Source organism: Cololabis saira, chromosome 9, assembly GCF_033807715.1.
Source record: "Cololabis saira isolate AMF1-May2022 chromosome 9, fColSai1.1, whole genome shotgun sequence".
NCBI classification, from domain to species: domain Eukaryota; kingdom Metazoa; phylum Chordata; class Actinopteri; order Beloniformes; family Belonidae; genus Cololabis; species Cololabis saira.
The window spans coordinates 4,327,776-4,346,167 of NC_084595.1; the positions used below are offsets into that span (position 1 = coordinate 4,327,776).

The 18,392-nt window shown below is 37.5% G+C and overlaps 3 protein-coding genes across 3 annotated transcripts in view; 2 read left to right on the top strand and 1 right to left on the bottom strand.

Moving 5' to 3' along the window:
• si:ch73-138n13.1 (titin homolog) overlaps window positions 1-18,392 on the top strand; it is a 348,772-nt gene that overhangs the window by 292,294 nt on the left and 38,086 nt on the right. The gene's annotated exons all lie outside the window — the stretch shown is intronic.
• Window positions 1-18,392, bottom strand: part of crybb2 (crystallin, beta B2) — a 147,410-nt gene that overhangs the window by 52,994 nt on the left and 76,024 nt on the right. The gene's annotated exons all lie outside the window — the stretch shown is intronic.
• Window positions 1,108-11,897, top strand: snrnp27 (small nuclear ribonucleoprotein 27 (U4/U6.U5)). Its single transcript, XM_061729795.1, has 6 exons — window positions 1,108-1,297; window positions 3,801-3,927; window positions 6,524-6,624; window positions 8,952-9,031; window positions 9,424-9,488; window positions 11,605-11,897. The coding sequence occupies exons 1-6, from the start codon at window positions 1,261-1,263 to the stop codon at window positions 11,657-11,659; spliced, it is 465 nt and encodes a 154-aa protein (XP_061585779.1). The 5' UTR covers window positions 1,108-1,260; the 3' UTR covers window positions 11,660-11,897.

Sequence of the window (18,392 nt, forward strand, 5' to 3'; positions counted from 1 at the left end):
GCCCCACTGGAGCGGTTCACAGACTGCGTTTCCATGCATCAATAACCCTTATAAAACCCGAATATTAGCAATAACCCAAATTTGCATGGCCATGTAAACACCAATAACCCCTTTGAATAACCAGAATTTGCTCATATTCCGGTTTTTAAAAACCCCAATACGACCCCTGGGTTACTCCTTTTAAAACCTGAATATTGGGTCATGTAAACGCCAAACTGAATATCCCCATCAAACGGAACAGGAATCTGTTTTCTGCACATGCTCTGTTCACAAGGAATCTTGTGCTGCGTCCAAAATCACATCCTTCCACCCTAATGAGTAGCAAAATGAGTGTGCGAGATTTTTTAGCGCGTCCGAAACATAAGAACGTACTCAATAGTATGTACTATTTCATACTCATTCCGGATAATTTTTTTAGTGTGGATTGATGGACACTAGCCGAGCAGAAACTTCCCACAATGCAATGCAGCAGCGTTTGGTTGCTAAGTGATATGTACTGTATATGTCATTATACTTATGACTCATAAGTATAATATTAAGTATAATAATATTATTATATAATATTAATATTATAATATTCGTATTTGCTAATATTATATAATGTCATCTTGTTTCGGCCAGAATAAACGGGAAAGAGCGGAGCGGAGCTGCTACTGCTGCTGTGACAGGTTGTGACTTATTTTCATAAAGCGCCTTTCTACAAAGAAATGTACGTTTTACGTCTCATTTATTCATTCACACACGCACTAATATACTTGGGAAACAGTTAGGCACCAAATATAATATATTTAATTTTCTGAGATGTCAAAGATAAGAACTTTATTGATCCCACATAGGAGTAATTCATGTTATATCAGCTATAGAGAACAAGGTAGTGACGAAAAACAATATATATCCCCCCTCACAAAAATAAGAAAAATAGAGAAACATATTTTCTCATCAACAAAACACATTTTTTAATTTAACATATTTGAACCATTTTTTACACGAATTACTTCTATGTACTCCTGTCTATGGTCCAGACGACATTGGTCCTACAGGCCGACAGGGGGCGCTGCTGCTGCTGCCTCGCTGCTCCTGCGCAGCTGCTTCTGCGCAGCGGCCGGAAGTTGCCTCATGCGTCGCAGACTAATCAGCACAAAGACGAGCTAGCTGCTACACGGAGGAGAAGCGGTAGAAACAGACAAATAAAACCACTTTAACTCGTACTTCACTCCGTAAATTATCTTCTTATTGATTTGCGGGACTGTTCTGGTCTAAATGGGGCGGAGCAGGAGCCGGTCGCCCCCGAGACGCGGTAAGAGACTTAGATTAATGCTAATGCTTTCAAAAACAGTTGTACATCCTCCTAGAAATGTGTCTGTTCCATTCTCAACTGACTCTCCAGGAGGTAAAATATGTTTTTCACTGACCCAAAAGAATAATAATAAAAGGTTACGTGCCTTATTTCAAAAAGAAATTGTTGCTACCCCTAATATTATTATTAATATTACTATATTATTGTTATTATTATTATTATTACTGTTTATTGGAATCGTTTCACAGATCATATTGATTGGAAAAAAACTTGGATGCTTCCTAACAAGCTTTTAATCACAAATAAGGTTAAGGAGGTCTCTTACAAAATCATACATAAATATTATCCTGCTAGCCATTACATGCAGAAATTTAAAAAGGACATTAATACAAACTGTATTGAACTAAAAGACAACAATTAAAGAGATGATAAGAAAACGGCAAACAAAAAAAACTAAGAATTTCATACTTTAACACTTGATATCTTAATTTACATGTGCAAAACGGAGTAGGAAGAAGTGTAAACATATTTAATCCTACCCCCATTCACTAATCATTCATTAACACATTTATAATAACTAACTCTACTATAATTATACTCACACAGTTACCTATACATACATAAACATAGTTGAGTATTTCTATATATATTTGTACACACATGCCCATATAAATATTTATATAAATATACTTATTTATACCATACTATCTTTATATTAACGCCATCTGCTCTATATCTATATCTATCTACTTACACACGTATTCACACCATACACGCATACATACATATTTAGCTGCCCATTTCTGTACATAAAATCTACCCGTTCACCCAATAGTGTTATATCAGGCCCCTAAAGGCTAAACCCCTTCCTCTTTGTCAACATCTTTTCAGCAGTTACATGATTTCATCTGATAAATGTTCATATTTGAAAGACTAAACTAATTACATTTTACAAAAATACAAACAATTTTACCTTCTCTCATGACCCAAAAAAACATTCTGTGTATAAACTCCTTTGTTTTTGTAGAGCTGCGCCCCCTGGATCATAGATTTCTGGTCAGCGTTATTAATATTAATTATGAATGATTGTTAATATTAAGATTATGGAATAATAAAATAGGAAAAGTTATTGTACAGAACTGCAATGAAATCCAGAAGAGCACGGACACTTTGTGAAACTGACTACGTTTACATGCTGTCAAAATTTGGGTTATTGCTAATATTCCGGTTACTGAAACATTCAGAATATTCCGTTTACATGGTAATTAATCATTTGGGATATCTGGATCAAACCAGCGACGCACGGAGAACATCATGACGCAATTACCGTCATTTCAGCTTCTTATTCCTGGATCCAAATTCAAAACAAATGCTGCTTCGCGCAACTTTTCTCTCACCTTCTTGTAAATCTTCTATCCCGGTACTTTCTACCGTCTACAAATGCAGAAATGTTCATATCCTTCATTACATTAATGAAGTGATTAGTCTCCTCCTGGTCATTTTGACTTTTTTCTCGACATTTTGACTTTTTTCTCGACATTTCGTCTTTCACAAAATTTCAACTTTTTTCTCAAAATTTCAACTTTCTTAACATTTTGTCTTTTTCTCGGCCACCTACCCCCACTTTTTTTCTTGACATTTCATCTTTTTTCACAAAATTTCGACTCAAAAATTGATATTTCCCCCTCTGCGTTTGGAAAAATCTCATCATTTCCAGGAACCTGCATAAATAGCTGTTAAGGTGCTATGAGCAGCCAAACCTACAGGGGGCAGTGTAACGAGAAGATAAAGTCATGCTAGCCAATCAGAATCCTGGAAAAAAACATCAACAAATGACACGAGTAACTGCCAGTTACTTCCAAGATGAACCAGAGTCTTTCGTTTGGAGTGACAGAAGTGGAGTCACTTTTAAGTGTGACGTTAGAATATAAAACAGGTAAAATACAAGAAAATATTGACGGTGGCCAAACTAATTGTAAACACAGGTCGCACACATGATGTTGGTGGCGTTTCTGTCTCATAATGTGACGTTCTGAAGCCTAAATGTCCATTTCCCTCCGTTTACAAGCAAACGTGGAGACGGAGTTTTTGCAAATCTCCACTTTGGCCGGAGTTTTCAGAAATGATGGTTTTTGGAGACTTTGAGCTTCGTTTTCGTGTAAACGAACGGCCAAAACGCATGAAAACACCACCGTTTATGATACGTGTAAACGGGGCCTCAATTTCAGGAATCAATCACTGTTCAATAATAATAATAACCCCAATCATATGCTGTAAGAATGCACCTTTCAATAACCGTGTCTACCTCATACTGCTGCACCTTTCACTTAAAAAATAAAAATAAAAATCTTATATGTGAATAAGACCCATTTGTCTATTGCTGTTTGCAACTATTTAAATCTGGGTTCAGTGAGCGAAACAACCGAAGACAAATTCCCTGTCTGGCCTGCTCACACTTGACCAATAAAGCTTCTTCTTCTTCTTGCATGTTCTCTCTCCCCAGAAAGACGCCGGTCCCGCTCAGCTTCGCGGGAGCGCGAGCGCCGGAGACGGGAGAGGGAACGCTCTCGCTCCAGGGACCGGGACCGTCGCCGGTCTCGCTCACGCTCTCCACACCGGAGGCGTTCCAGGTATCTCAGTGTTCTGGAGCTGGAGCCGCTTTCTGCCTCGGGAGAATGTCTACATTTAGATTTTTAAAAGGAACAATGGGATCTTAGGGCTGGGCGATTTTGGACAAAAATAAAATCCTGATTTTTTTTTTTTTTTTTTTTTTTTTTTTTTTCTTCTTCTCTGAAAACCCGATTTTCGATTTTTTTCTTTTTTGGTAAAACTACAAAAGACAATGGAATAAATTGATTCAAATATTTTATCTTTATTTTTAAAGAAAAATAGCAAACAAATTTCCCTATTGGGAATGAAGTGCAATTGAAAGATACTGTAAATCCTCCTTGAGTTTAGTAAAGTGACAACATTTACAATCTCTACAAAGATGACTACATGAGCTCTGTCTGTAATGCAGTCAGCTCTCTTTTTCTTTTCCAGCTATATGAAAAAGAACTGACGATCTTCTTACAAATCCCGATGGCACGATCAATCCGTGGGTCGTTCACGCCATTCTCTCTATAAAAAGAGTTATAGAAGAAACAAAAAACTATGACATCACATTGCCTTGGGCTTAAATTGTGTGAGAGGAAAATCGATTTTCCTTTTTTTAACATCGTCTTGATTAATAAATCCGATTTAGATTTAAAATCGATTAATCGCACAGCCCTATGGGATCTCCATTGGTATTTTAAAGCCACCTTCCACAGTTATGTTTGTTAAACCAAATAATAAAACAAATTGTAGTAACTGGTCCAAAAGTCTGGTTCTGATTAGTTACTCGGTAATGGATTGTCTTTAGTATCAGTTTGTGTGCTTTTTTATAATTCAGTATTTCCTTTTGTAATAACTTAAAGGGGACCTATTATGAAAAACAGTTTTTTTTTTCTTGCTTTAACATATATAAAGTGGTCTCCCCTCACCCTGCGTTCACACTGAAAGCGTCACGGCGTCATAGGCGTCCGGCTGCCATTCATTTTCTATGAAAACGGGCGGCGGGGGCGGCGCGTCAATTTGAAGTTGAAAAATCTCAACTTTATGCAAATGAGCAGCGGCGACGCCGAGGCGTCGTCCAATCACAGACCGGGATTCCCGAAGCCTCAATGCAGATTGTACTTTCATGTACACACAAACGTACACACATGCGTACAGGAGCAGAGCTGTCACTAACAAACTTATTTTATCAGGAATTCATATATTTCATCCAGCAAAATTACATTTTTGCTGATTTGACTGCCGTTTTTACCTGAACTGCTCATGTGAAACAATAACTGATGGTTGAGCAGCTGGATGGTCCCAACAATTTTATTTGCTACATTGATCCAACGAAAAATAATTAAAAGTCGTGCTTATTAATCACAAAACACAGGTTAAACATCATGACCAAATCCGCTCCGACCCGGTGTGTCAGTATCAGCGCAGACAGACTGCAGCTTCTGAATTATGGTTCTGCGTTTAATCAACGGCGTAGGGTCGCGGTACGGTGCGCGTCGCCGCGTAGCCTACGCCGTCGGGTCTGCGTTGGTGTGATGCCGAACCAAAAATCGGCCTAGGCGGATTTATGGTTCACCGGGAACAACTCACTCTTATCTACGCGGAAATAACGCTAAAATATAAAGAAGGCGTCCCAAAGTGTGATCTATGGTGAAATGGGAAAATTAAGATGTGTACACTATGTGTAGGCTGTTCCCACTGTTCCCTCCAGGTCTGCAGCGCAGCTTGAAACCCCGCCCACCCCCGCCCCGCTGCAGGCACTGACGCTTTCAGTGTGAACGCAGGGTCAGCCTGCCAACTCAGGAGGAAAGCAACCAGATTCTGCAGAGTCTGTACAGCCGCCCGGACGAGCCGTCCAGTGTCATGTGGATCTACGAGCTGTTCAGATTCTGCTCCCCAAAGTTACGGAACCAAAATACTAACCACGCCCACAACTAAACACTGTGTAACTGCATGAGCGTCCGACTATCGTAGCTGCGTGACATCGTCTCTGTCCATCTCCCTCCAGCAGCTGAACTTTATTGAGGTTTTTGTAGTGAAATGAGGAGGAATCATAGAGATAACTTCTCATTTCAACTAACTGGATCAGCCGTTCCTCATCATGACTGTTTCCTACAGCGCTTTCAACCGGCTTTAAACACGACGGCAGGAAGAAAATAGAAGCAGGACGTCTGACAAATGTTCAGCTCAAAACGGCCAGTTAGGACAGTCCAATAGAAAATAAAGCAATGGAATTGATTTTGTCGCTGGCGCTCGCTCGCATGCAGTTAGGACACGGTGTAAATAACTCCGCCGGCCGGAGTTTCCACCATTTTTTCGTAGCGGTGTATCGCGTCATTCAGGCAGCCAATCAGCACAGAGCCTCATTATCATAGCCCCGCCCACTCAGAATCCTGCATAGATAATGAGGTTAGAGAATGGGAAGATAAAGACATGGATCAGAGGCTGAATTTCTAATTTATTTAGCAAAATAATCAAAAGATTGTTTTTAAGACATTCAAGGCCTGTTTAAAATAGACATTAGATGCCGTAATAGGTCCCCTTTAATTTATCAACTTGGTACTGACAAGTTGAAAACGGTATGAACAGATTAGAACTCTGTCATCTTTGCATTTGTATCTTTTTGTCCAGGTCTCCGAGACGTCATCGTTCCTCCTCCAACTCTCCCGGGAGGCAGAAGCATGATGACAAAGACTCCAAGGACAAGCCGGGAAAACCCATTACGATCTCAGGTTAAAGATGGAGAATTCACCAACATTACGTACAGATAATATTTATTTATTCTTTATTTCATTCTTTGATAAAATAAAACAACAAACAATTTAATATAAACACAAACGTTCCTAAATTGTGAATGAAAGGGAGCAGAAAGAAGAAGAATCTTGTTTAATCTGCCCCTTTTCCCAAGAAATCAATTTACAAAGAACGTAAATTAAAAAACAACAAAGTAAACAAAAAACTAAAATAAAATATCTGCCGGCCGACACAGACAGACACATTCCTTTTTAGTTCCCAATAGGGCTGCAACAACGAATCGATAAAAAACGATTATTAAAAGCGTTGGCAACGAATTCCATTATCGATTTGTTGTGTCGCGCGATTATTACGTCACTCACTGAAGCCTGATTTATGGTTCCGCGTTAAATCGTCGTCGTAGCCTGCGACGCACACCGTCGTAGTCTCTGCGTTGGTGTAACGCGGTACCATAAATCAGCCTTAAGTCGCGCCAGGACTACATTTAATGCGGCACAGCGCGCTGACTAGAGGTGGGTGCAATTCATCGATGTGTCGATGCATCGCGATGCGTCACGTGACGATTTGGAATCGTTTAATAAAAAAAAAAAAGATTTTTTTTTTTTTTTAAGTTATCCTATCCAGATTCCAGACTGAAGAAGCTGCTGAATCATTTCATTTTCAAGAATGCACATTTCTTATTGTTCACTTGAAATATGGCAGATATGTTTACACTAAGTACATATCTTGTTTACTTGAATTAATGAACTCATTAAATCCAGGGCTTGACCGTTTTCAGTGTTTTCCACCAATAGAGGGCGCTCTCATGCAAGTGCAGCTTTCCCTGGTCAAAGTTAAGTAAGTCAAAGAGCAAATGTTTACATAGTCATAAAAAACATTATTTTGTGTCTTTGAAAAATACATGTCAAATGTTCAAAAAACCTTGTTATTTACTTAATGAGTGTTGTTAGAGGAACTGAGTTAATTGATTGGCTATTTATTTACAAATGTAGCCACAGATGAAGACAAAATCAATCTTGTATGGAAAAAAGCATTAAAAATCACAATAATCGAAGAATCGTGGCACCAATAATCGAATCGAATCGTGAGGTTCCCTTGTTTGCACACCCCTAGCACTGACGCCGCGCACGTGAAGGAAAAGAAAGAGGCGGCGGATTTGTTTGGTTTTAGTAACATACCATGCTCAGGCGGGAGACACATGTAGCTCAGTGCTTAACTTTTATTTTTAATCCACTCTGTATTCTTGTGGTCCGTTCTCCTATATGTTCCCCCTCTAACCCTGTACATACATAGGTTCCTCTAAACATCTGTTCCCGCTACAGTTTTAACTAAATGAAAATGTGTTCCAATACAGCAGGTCTCATAATTTTATTTTGAACACTGCCAACACTCAAAATCTTATAAAGACTTAACTAGAACTTAAAATTAGCTTGACACAAATGAAAGTTCAATTGAAACACGTGGGAAAAACAGCTAACCTTTTAAGTGATGTGTGTTATCAGGTGTAATGGCATTTTTAGGTTAGAAATAAGAACATTTCTTGGTAAGATCTTAGTTTTTTGAGTGAAGGCAGTGAGAGAACAAATTATAATGTTCAAACAAATCCTGTTTCTGATTTGTATTTTTCTTTATTTTTTATAATGTATTTATTGTTCTGACAGCTCAGGTCCCTTTTTAAACAAAGTATTCCTCTTTTGTGCACTTTATTTTTATATATTTGGCAGATGTAAAGCATACATGTGTATGTTTTCTGTGTTAGTCCATTTAGTTGTTTTTTTAAATCAATACCTTAAAAGCTCAGGGATGTTCAAGGAGCAACCTGTTTGTGAACTTTCTGAAGATTATCTGCACTGGGAATTTGCTGTCAGTTCTGTTTTCGAATAGTTGGAATTTAATGTTTTTTTTTTTTTTTATCCGATTCATCGACCAATCGAAAAAATAATCGACAGATTAATCGATTATTAAAATAATCGTTAGTTGCAGCCCTAGTTCCCAAGTTACAATTCAGGTAATACCATTAAACAAACTGTTTATACCTTTCACAACACTGGGTCTGTCAATCAAACTTAACATATTTAATTATATTTCCTTAACATACAGGCTTTAATTGTTCTTTTGAATGTAATGTTTGATTTGGATTCTTTGTTTTCTTTGTTCAGATTGTTCCATAAACTGATTCCTTTCACAGAAACACAACGTTCCATCAATTTAGTCCTGAATCTTGTTTTTTTTAAAGATCTCTGTTCCTTTATAATATATAATAATGTGTGTTTTTAATAAACTTTTTCTTTTAAACTTCATACAGCTGAGGACATGCAGGGCAAAACTGAAGAGGAAATTGAGATGATGAAGTTGATGGGCTTTGGTTCCTTTGACACCACCAAGGTGAGAGTAGACGGGTGTCGTAACCCGTCGAGCCACAAGGGGGCGCAGTTTCCTCCAACAGGAATTCCTAGTGTTCTCCACCTAAACTTGGGCTGCACGTCGGTGTTCATTTTCTGGGTTTTTATGCCGTGCGTCTGTCTGTAGCAAAGTGTGACGTATCTAGAAGTAAGAAGAAGAAATGTTGCTTCTATAGATAAAATGTTACTCATTGGCTTTTTCTTCTCTCTTTAAAAAAAAAAGAGGGGGGAAAGAAAAGCTCAAATATCTGATCAAAACACTTCAGTCGTGGTACGGCACATTCGTTCGTGTTACTGTCACACTTGCTGCGACGACGTACGACGTGACTGTTTTCAACAGTGATTAACAAAAGGTTGTGACTTTTTTTTACGCAGGGAAAGAAGACTGATGGATCTGTAAATGCTTATGCAATCAATGTGTCCATGAAGAGAAAATACAGGTACGTTTGCACACGGGAAGCAGGCTTAAAGAGCAAATTGCAGGTTAGGGTTTTTTCAAAAATTATACCTGACCTTATGTGAAAATGACTATGTGAGAAGTTAATGTAGGATTTAATATGTTTTACAAGACATAAGGGCACGTATTCAGAGGAAAAAGTGGCTGATTTAGCAAAGCTCCTAAAACGCTTTTTTTTCGAACACCGCGTCATATGACGCAGCAGGAGGGAGATGTCTCCACTAGAGTACTATAGTACTAGTACTCTAGTGGAGACTAGAGTACTAATACTATTGTACTCTAGTCTCCACTAGAGTACTATAGTACTCGTACTCTAGTGGAGACGTCTCCACAGCTCTGCCCCATCTGACTGAGCAGTCGTAGGTAGTAGTAACTAGCTCTGTCTAAAATTGTATTTGTGTTACTATTCTTTTTGAATTACATTCAGTGATGTAAACTCAAAAACGAATACACAAAAACGTAAAAAAAAATACCGTATTTTCTGGACTATAAGCCGCTACTTTTTTCATAGGTTTTGAACCGTGCGGCTTATACAAAGGCTATTCTGTGGATTTTTCTTCCACCGCTCGGGGCGCTCTAACCGGAATTAGAATAAAAACTAAGACAAAATAAATGCAAAGAAGAATACGCTACTTCTTTAGCAGATAGAAGTAGAAGCAGATTTCAAACAGATAAATAAATAGCGGTTATTTTCTCTTGGTTCTGTCCCGTTTTAATCAGCAAAGTTGCTGCCGTGTTAAAAGACACTGTTAGGAAAGATCTATTTAGGTACAAACATGTACATCATTTACAGTTCAAAATCCTTCTGTACATGTAGTAAATATCTAATCTAACAACAGAAATATCTGCGGCTAAATATCTTTTTTTCTAAATAGAGCAGATGCGGCTTATATACAGGTGCGGCTTATTGTCCAGAAAATACGGTGTGTATATATATATATATATATATATATATATATAGATATATATATATATATATATATATATATATATCATCAAAAAAGTCAGGGCAGTCTAGTTTCATGACCAAACGCAGCTTTGCTGAGACGAGCTCGTGAGCGCTGCAAAACAAAGATGAGGAGACGGAAGCGGTTTCTACCGACAAAACCATGGCAGGAAAAAGGAAGAAAACGTATCATTTTCACAGTGAATGGGAGGGAGAGTTCTTTTTTATTAACGTGGAAGAAAACTGTGTCTCTCATTTGCAACTGTGGCTAAAGGCTGATTTCAGGTTCCGCGTTATACCAATGCAATGTGCGTCCATTTTACGCGGAACCATAAATCAGGCTTAAACGTCACAACGTGGAGAGACCTTTTTAAAATAAATCTTTTGATATTTACTGAAATAGGTAAAAAAAAAAGGAGTCAATTTTACTTTAAAAGGAGTCAATTTCTCCTCCACTGGTTCTCCTTGCACCACAACTCAATCTCTCTCCTCTGACCATTATTTCTCCGGACCCTGGTCTGTTCCTGGTCTCTTGTACGCCTAACGGGTTGGTAATTATAAGGCTGTGGCCCGTCATATTGGTGTGAATACACATTCACAACCTCTTCAGTGTCACAACTAACATTAAGATCCATTATTTTTCCTATTGTTGAATTCACCGCGCTCCCTCCCGCTACGTCACTTCCTGTTCAGCTTTTTCAGATGCAGAAGTAAAATACTCTCACAAAAACAACTCCGGAGGTCACTGTAGTTTATATTTATGCGTATTTCAATGAAAATTCAGTTCCTACATTATTTTCCTACACATTGATTCACAGGGGTCTCCAACCTGCAATCTGCTCTTTAAGTTTGATCATTCAACTGTATTTATCACGGTGCTGCTTGGAGGCCGTTAGTGAAATATGTTCTAAGCTTGTGCTTTGTATAGTGAGGTGTCTGTCTGTCTGTCTGTCTGTCTGTCTGTGGTTTTTGGGTAACATTGTTTGAGATCAGTTCTTGTTGCTGAGTTGCAAAGTCACAGCATCAGCTGCTAACGGAGCCAATCAGGTGTTTCTATGTGCAGATTCTCCCTCTCCTATTGGTGCTTGATGATGTAATCTACAAGTGTTGCAGGGGAAACGCTGATGTCATGTTGTTTTTTTTTATATTTTAGGCAATATATGAACAGAAAAGGGGGATTCAACAGACCACTGGACTTCATTGCTTGAAAGTGTGAACAGTTCATCATCCCAGAGGTTTATTCTTTTCTGTCTTTACAGTGGTGAATGTTTTCTGTTAACTCTAACCTGTAATGCAGCAAACTAGACCTTTACCTTTTCATTTGACTAAATGTAAGTGGTTTTTCCTTGAGTTGTTCTGAGCTCAGTCTTATTGGGAGACTGGACTTCATGTTGCTGAGATAGATGTTTTTTATATTATTAATAAACCTGTTTTTTTGAATCTGAAGTTCTGACTGTAAAAAAAATTATTTATTTAGATGGTCACTAAATCTTCTATCTGGCATCAACTGTCTGATCTCTGGGCGTCTCTGCACATTTCTTTAACACACACACACACACACACACACACACACACACACACACACACGGGCATCACATTACACCTTGTCCTAACTGCATGCAAGCGTCCGACTATCGCGTCGCACTGCTTTACATCGGACGCTCTCTGTCCTGAAACACTGAACGCATTATCGGCCCCACGTTCTTTTGATTGACAGCTGAAACTCGCTTTTTAAAAGGCTGATTTATGGTTCCACGTTACACCAGCGCAGACCGTACAGCGTAGGGTACGCGGCGACGCACCGAACTGTGCGCGTCGCCGCGTAACCTAGGCTACGCCGTCGATTTTACGCATAACCATAAATCAGCCTTTATTCACCGCACTACCCGCCCGTGCGCTCCTAAAATAACTCCTAAAAGAGACGAGTAAAAGATGGGTGATTACTTGTAATCTTCCTACGTTTGTACTTTCTAAACAGAAAACAAGCTTGATATTTTGATATTTAAATTTTCTTCTATTTTCTTCCTCTCATTCCCGTTGAAAGCCGGTTGAAAGCGCTGTAGGAAACAGTCATGATGAGGAACGGCTGATCCAGTTAGTAGAAATGAGAAGTTATCTCTATGATTCCTCCTCATTTCACTACAAAAACCTCAATAAAGTGACAGAAAGAAATACTATCCTATTATTATATAGGTCCCGGAACATCGGGGGGGAGAGAAAAGGTCCTGTAAGTGGGAAAAACACGAACAATTAACGTCTGTGGTGACGCAATGAAACAGCGAACAGCGTGGAGTGAGCGGCGTGCGGTGTTAAATGCAGCAAACATGTCAGATCATTACTGGGATGTGGGAAAAAAGCAGAGGACACGAGAAATGATCCAGGCTAAGTTGGATTTGGGAAACCGCTGGTGATGGAGACGGTGACGACCTTCCAGCTCCCTGGAGATCTCCCTCCAGCAGCGGCCACTTTATTGAGGTTCTTGTATTGAAATGACTGTTTCCTACAGCGCTTTCAACCGGCTTACAACGCGAGCGACAGGAAGAAAATAGAAACAGGGCGTCCGACAAAAGTCCAGCTCAAAACGCTGCGCCGCATCGCGTCGCGTCGCTCGCAACCAGTTTGGACAGTGCAATAAAAAATAAAGCAATGGAATTGTTTTTGACGCTGACGCTTGCTCGCGTCGCATGCAGTTATGACACGGTGTTAATCTGTATCACTAACTCAGTTTAAGTCGTCCTAACGTGGATGTTTAGCTACAGGTTTGAAGGCTAATAATCAAAGGAATTCCGACTATATCCACCTATATCTAAATCAAAATTGATTGAAAGGGGATAGATATCCATGTGTTGTGGGTTAGAAAGGTCCAAATATGAAAAGAATGCAAATAAAATATATATATATATATATATATATATATATGGTGAATACTCACGGCTCTTTAGCGCCGCCCTAGTGGCTCCTGGAGCTTTTTCAAATATGTTTGAAAATGGAAATCGATGGGGGAGGGAAATATATTTTTTGTTTTTATATGGTTTCTGTAGGAAACCATGACACAAACATCCTTAACGCTTTCCAATGCTGTAAAAATATGTAGAATAAATATTACATTTCAACATTTCTGTTAATGAAGATTTGTACAGAAGAGTACCAGGGCCATGCAGGCAAAAAATATTTGAGAGGGGAAGATTTAAAAAAAAAAAAAAAAGTCAAAATGACGAGAAAATAGTTGAAATGTCGAGATTAATGTTGAAATACAATTTCAAGAATAAAGTCGAAACTTCGCCTTTTTTCTCGACATTTTGACTTTTTTCAGAAAATTTTGACTTTCTCAACATTTTGACTTTTAATGAAAGAAAAATCTTCCTCCGCTAAAATATTTTTATTTTTCTCTTGCCTGGCCCTAATACTCTTCCATAGATTTGCGAAACAAAAACAGTTATGTGGAAAGACATTAGCAGCTAAATTTGCAGCCAAGTACCCAGTTCTAACTAATATAGCTACTTGCAGCATGTGTTGCCTTCATTCTAAGGCTGATACAAAACTTTTCAGTTTTTGCGGCTCCAGACATATTTGTTTTTTGTGTTTTCAACATTTTGGGTTGCCGACCCCTGCTGTGACCTAAAGATTAAACATATTTATTCTGTAGGTGTATACTTTTATTTGGGTTCCTCCAATCTGAAGCAGCAAATACTCATTCAGCTCAAATCAAATTTTGAAACTTGAGCCACAGATTTTCTATGAAACCTGAGAAATCAATATCTGTGTCTGACGGTTGACTCTTCCTACGGACCAGATGGAAAAGCATAACACATATTTTTGAAAATGTATGTAAGCACTTTAAAAATGTATAGTTGTTCGTTTCATAAAATATAACAATGAAAATATATAATTTATAGCATCTCAAAAATGGATAATACACATTTGGATGATTGACTCATACACGCTAACATATTTTAGGAGATCAAATCAAATGAGAAGAGACAGCTAAACTGAATTTCTGAAGGATGGATCAATACAGAAGAGTTTTCACCTGGACCTGCTTGAGCGCAGTAATTATATCAAATATGATGCTCTTATGGATTTTTGTTTCTTTTTTTATTTCAGCAAAGTGTTCATTACTTGGGGCACAAAATCGTTTTATTGTAGTCTAGTTTAATATATCAAATGTTACTTCCTCTCAGTTTATGGAGGTCAGATAAATAAAACATTTTAGATGCAGGAATACTAGATATCCATAAATTAACATTTAATTGTCCTCTATGATTTGGCAGCAATAAGCAAGTTAGCAGGTTGTTTGGAGAATAATGAGCCGGTCCCGTGGGGGATTCAGGTCATATATTTGTTTGCTGAAGCTTTTGGCTTGCAGTTGAAATTAAAAAGTGCTAATAGATTCCCATAACTGGCACCTTGTGACGGCAGATGTCACTTTGTGGAGGAATCTGTTCTGAGTGAAAGATTTGGGCTGGATGTTTGGACCCAGTCGTTTCTATATTTATGTCTGTCAAGCTCTATATAATTTATTGTTCCCTTAGCTGACTTGGCAAAGTCCTTTTAACAAGAAAGAATAAAAATCTCATTATTTACAAAGGCAACCACTAATGATACAGAAGGATTCAACATGATCACCAAAACTGCATTTTATGATGCAGATACACACGTGGACAAAATTGTTGGTACCCCTCAGTTAAAGAAGGAAAAACCCACAACTCTCACTGAAATCACTTGAAACTTACAAAAGTAACAATAAATAAAAATGTATTGAAAATTAAATAATCAAAATCAGCCATTACTTTTGAATGGTTGATTAACATAATTATTAAAAAAAACAAACTAATGAAATAGGGCTGGACAAAAATGATGGTACCCATAACTTAATATTTTGTTGCACAACCTTTTGAGGCAATCAATGCAATTAAAGGATTTCTGTATTTGTCAATGAGCGTTCTGCAGCTTCAACAGGTATTTTGGCCCACTCCTCATGAGCAAACTGCTCCAGTTGTCTCAGGTTTGTGTGTCATGTTTCAGCTCCTTCCACAGATGTTCAATGGGATTCAGATCTGAATCATGGAAGGAACTTTAGAATAGTCCAACGCTTTTCTCTCTTCATTCTTGGCTGTTTTTGGCTGTGTGTTTTGGATCGTTGTCCTGTTTGAAGATCCATGACCTGCGACTGAGACCAAGCTTTCTGACACTAGGCAGCACATTTCTCTCCAGAATGCCTTGATAGTCTTCAGATTTCATTTGACCTTGCACACATTCAAGACACCCTGTGCCAGATGCAGCAAAGCAGCCCCAAAACATTACTGAGCCTCCTCCATGTTTCACCGTAGGGACAGCGTTCTTTTCTTCGTATGCTTGGTTTTTGAGTCTATGAACATAGAGTTGATGTGCCATAAAAAAGCGAGACTGGAATTTGCAAAAATGGATGTTGACAAGCCACAAAGCTTCTGGGAGAATGTCCTTTGGACAGATGAGACCAAACTGGAGCTTTTCTGTCTCCTGACAGAAACACTGGAAATATTTGAGGCTCCCCAGAACAACAATTGATTGAAATCTTTATTTCGAGCATATTCAATAAAAAAGAAAAACAATGACAAAAAACATCAGAATAGAATACAAAAACAGTCATTAAACAAATCAAAGCGAAATAAACCTTTATACCCGAAAAGGAGTAGGAGGAATTAAAGAAATTATGAGTTACTACCCCTTGTTTTGTTTTTCAATTTAGCTTGAATACAAAATAAAAATAAATAACGGCAAGCTTTACTTTCTCAAAAAATATACCTGTTATTACATTATAAAAATATTATTGTAATATTATACCTGAGCAATATAAATATACCTGAGCATTATAAATAGATGATATAAATAAATGATATACCAGAGCAATTATAAATAATATACAACATATATATTTATATTTATTTTTTTTAAATTATTTTATTGTTATTTTATTTTATTGATTATTTTTGATTAATTGAAGGAGTGGGATATATATATATATATATATATATATATATATATATATATATATCCCACTCCAAAAATACTTTGTTATATTCAAGTGTTAAATCGATACTACCAAAACTGGCGATTAACGAGTGTAACTTGAATGATAATAAGTGTAATAACAAAGTGATTAATGCTGCCTGGAAATCAATAGTATTTTATGATTATAACCGAGGAATTAAACCTCAAGAGAATGAGAAAATAACTGTCTATGTTGATAAAAGCTCATTCTAAATATATTAGATGGCCCATTTCCCCAAAGATTAAGGAAACTCACTTTAAAATATTGTATAAAGTGAACCCGGTTGCAGAATTCCTTAAAAAAAGATTCAAGTTTGAAGTTGATCAATGTGTTTTCTGTAATGTTCTGTAATGTAGCAGATGAAACTTTAGAACATATGTTTTTCCTGTTTCCTGTGTCCAGAAACTTGTTAGAATTAAGAAACTGGTTACTACTTAGAATAGAGGACATAGCAGTCTATCTCTCATATTTATTTCTATATAGATAACTTGAAGTCGAATCTATCTGACATAATAAAAAGTTATTCTCATGGGTAAATGTCATATTATTGTAGTAAGTGGAGAAATAGCAAACCCTCCTTTGATTGGTTTTTAAATGATTTTTAAATGATTCTTCTTATCCCTAAGAAAAATACTCGATTTGTGACGATATATCTTGTTTTCTGTTTTGTTTTCAGTCCTTGTTCCTCTTTTTGGCACTTTTGTTTGCCTGATTTTAAATACTGTGATACTTTTATAGTTTGCACTTTGTAAAAACCCCCGTTTTGTCTTTTATTTCAATATATAGTTAATTGTTTTTTCTATATAGCTCTATATTTGAGAGCATCTCATATTATGTCTACTAAGTATAACCAGTACTGGAGTTGAGGGGGGACGAGGGGGGATGGCATCCCCCCCTGAAATAAAAACGGTCCAAATCACCCCCCCTGTAAAACTTCCATCCCTCCTTTCCATCCCTTATGTCATTTCATCAATGAATGTGGTTTTACTGCTATTTCAACATTTAGAGTCATCACCAGAAAAATAACACCAGAAAAATAACTTATTTGACAATTTTCACCTGTTTCAAGTAAAATTTCACTTGAAATAAGTAGAAAAATCTGCCAGTGGGACAAGATTTATCTTATTACAAGCAAAAAAATCTTGTTCCACTGGCAGATTTTTCTACTTATTTCAAGTGAAAATCTACTTGAAACAGGAGAAAATTGTTGTTTTTTTCCAGTGATGAGTCTTGTTTTAAGTGTAATGAGATTTTTTTTTACTAAAATGAGACATTTTAACTAGAAACAAGACAAATATTCTTGTTAAGATTGTGAGTTTTTGCAGTGATCCATGTTACTTATCCTGTGAAGGACAGAGTCATATTGATAAGTTCAGAAAAGTGTTTTTATTGTTGTGTTTTGATGTATTTGATGTAAGCCCAGTGGATATTTAAAGCTTACAGAAGGCTGCATTTAACTGCTGCTATGTCATTCCTGCAGTATTTCTGCAGCTGTTTTGGTCACTGCTATTTTTTGTAATATATTATATTATTTGTAATCAGCACAAATTATCTGTCCCCATATGATAAAATCCACCATCCCCCCTGATTTTTTTTTACAACCCGAGTACTGATTACACTATCATCCTTACAAGAAGATGTTTAAATACTGTTCTGTTGTTTTATTGTGTTCAATAAAGAAGAAGAAAAAAAAAGTTCATCCAACCAATCATGGAGATGAAAACAAGCCAAACAACACCAGGGCAGCCAATCACAGACGAACACAGCGAGACAGCATGGCAAAGGGGCGGGGCCTCTGTTGAAGGGGCGGGGCCTCTGTTAAAGGGACGCCGTTCAACCAATCACGATGCAGGAGTGACGGCGTCCATTGTGGCTCCAAAACTCAGTTATTCTCAGTACTCGAGTTGTAA

Excerpts from the sequence above, each read along its gene's own strand:
- snrnp27 (XM_061729795.1), top strand. The coding sequence starts at position 1,261 with ATGGGGCGGAGCAGGAGCCGGTCGCCCCCGAGACGCG. Across the intron at positions 3,928-6,523 it reads CCACACCGGAGGCGTTCCAG|GTCTCCGAGACGTCATCGTT; the intron begins GTATCTCAGTGT and ends CTTTTTGTCCAG. Across the intron at positions 9,489-11,604 it reads TCCATGAAGAGAAAATACAG|GCAATATATGAACAGAAAAG; the intron begins GTACGTTTGCAC and ends TTTATATTTTAG.